Source organism: Montipora foliosa, chromosome 2 (assembly GCF_036669935.1).
Source record: "Montipora foliosa isolate CH-2021 chromosome 2, ASM3666993v2, whole genome shotgun sequence".
Taxonomy (NCBI): domain Eukaryota; kingdom Metazoa; phylum Cnidaria; class Anthozoa; order Scleractinia; family Acroporidae; genus Montipora; species Montipora foliosa.
Window position 1 is genome coordinate 19,481,743 of NC_090870.1, and position 710 is coordinate 19,482,452.

Genomic DNA, 710 nt, shown 5'->3' on the forward strand with positions numbered 1-710 from the left:
ATTGCAGGTAAATATGCTCAAGTGACAAATCATCCAGAGAATGATGGCTGTATCAATGCTGTTTTACTCGTTTAAAGATCCAAATGAGTTAATTTGTAAATAAAATAAAGTTGGCTTTATCAATAATCGTGGTGTGCCCTTCTTACTGTATTTGACTTCTTCTTTTAAGCCTAAAAATAGTAAATTAACTTAACCTCATTGTTCTTGATAAAAAATAGCAAGACATTACAGGTAGCCTTTCTTCTTAGCAGTTTCCGTTAGAAATGGTCTCTTTTTATTTCTGTTTCATTTGTGAGAGGCAGAAAAATTTTCCTTTTTGCTTTACTATTTTTTTCCTGGTGATACAGAATTCAATTAACTTTGGTAACATAGCTCAAAACCTTAAAGCATATCTGAGATGTGCTGACCAACCTCCTAAATGGGCAAATGTGAGAATGATACAAGTTTTAAAACTGCATCCATTGGAGACGCGGAAAAAATCTGAGTTCCAGATGGGATTTAAACCCACAACTCTCCTTGATCTAGTCGAATGCACTAGCCACTGAGCTACTGTAACTGTGTGATGCAGTTCTAGTCAAAGACCCACATTTCACCCTTGCTCAGCAGAGTCTCCAGTAACACAGTGGGTAGAGCATCCAACTAGATCATGGAGAGTTGTGGTTTCAAATCCCATATGTAACTCGGATTTTGCAACGTATAACAGTCAATGT

General features: G+C 36.6%; 1 protein-coding gene across 1 annotated transcript in view; it reads left to right on the plus strand.

Annotated features, from left to right (window-relative positions):
- LOC137990530 (ribosome biogenesis protein NSA2 homolog) overlaps window positions 1-126 on the plus strand; it is a 10,955-nt gene extending 10,829 nt beyond the window's left edge. Inside the window, exon 11 of the mRNA XM_068835696.1 lies at window positions 8-126. Coding sequence (XP_068691797.1) covers window positions 8-75 — 68 coding nt within the window. The 3' untranslated portion in view covers window positions 76-126. The remainder of the gene's footprint in view (window positions 1-7) is intronic.
- The last annotated feature ends 584 nt before the right edge of the window (window positions 127-710 follow it).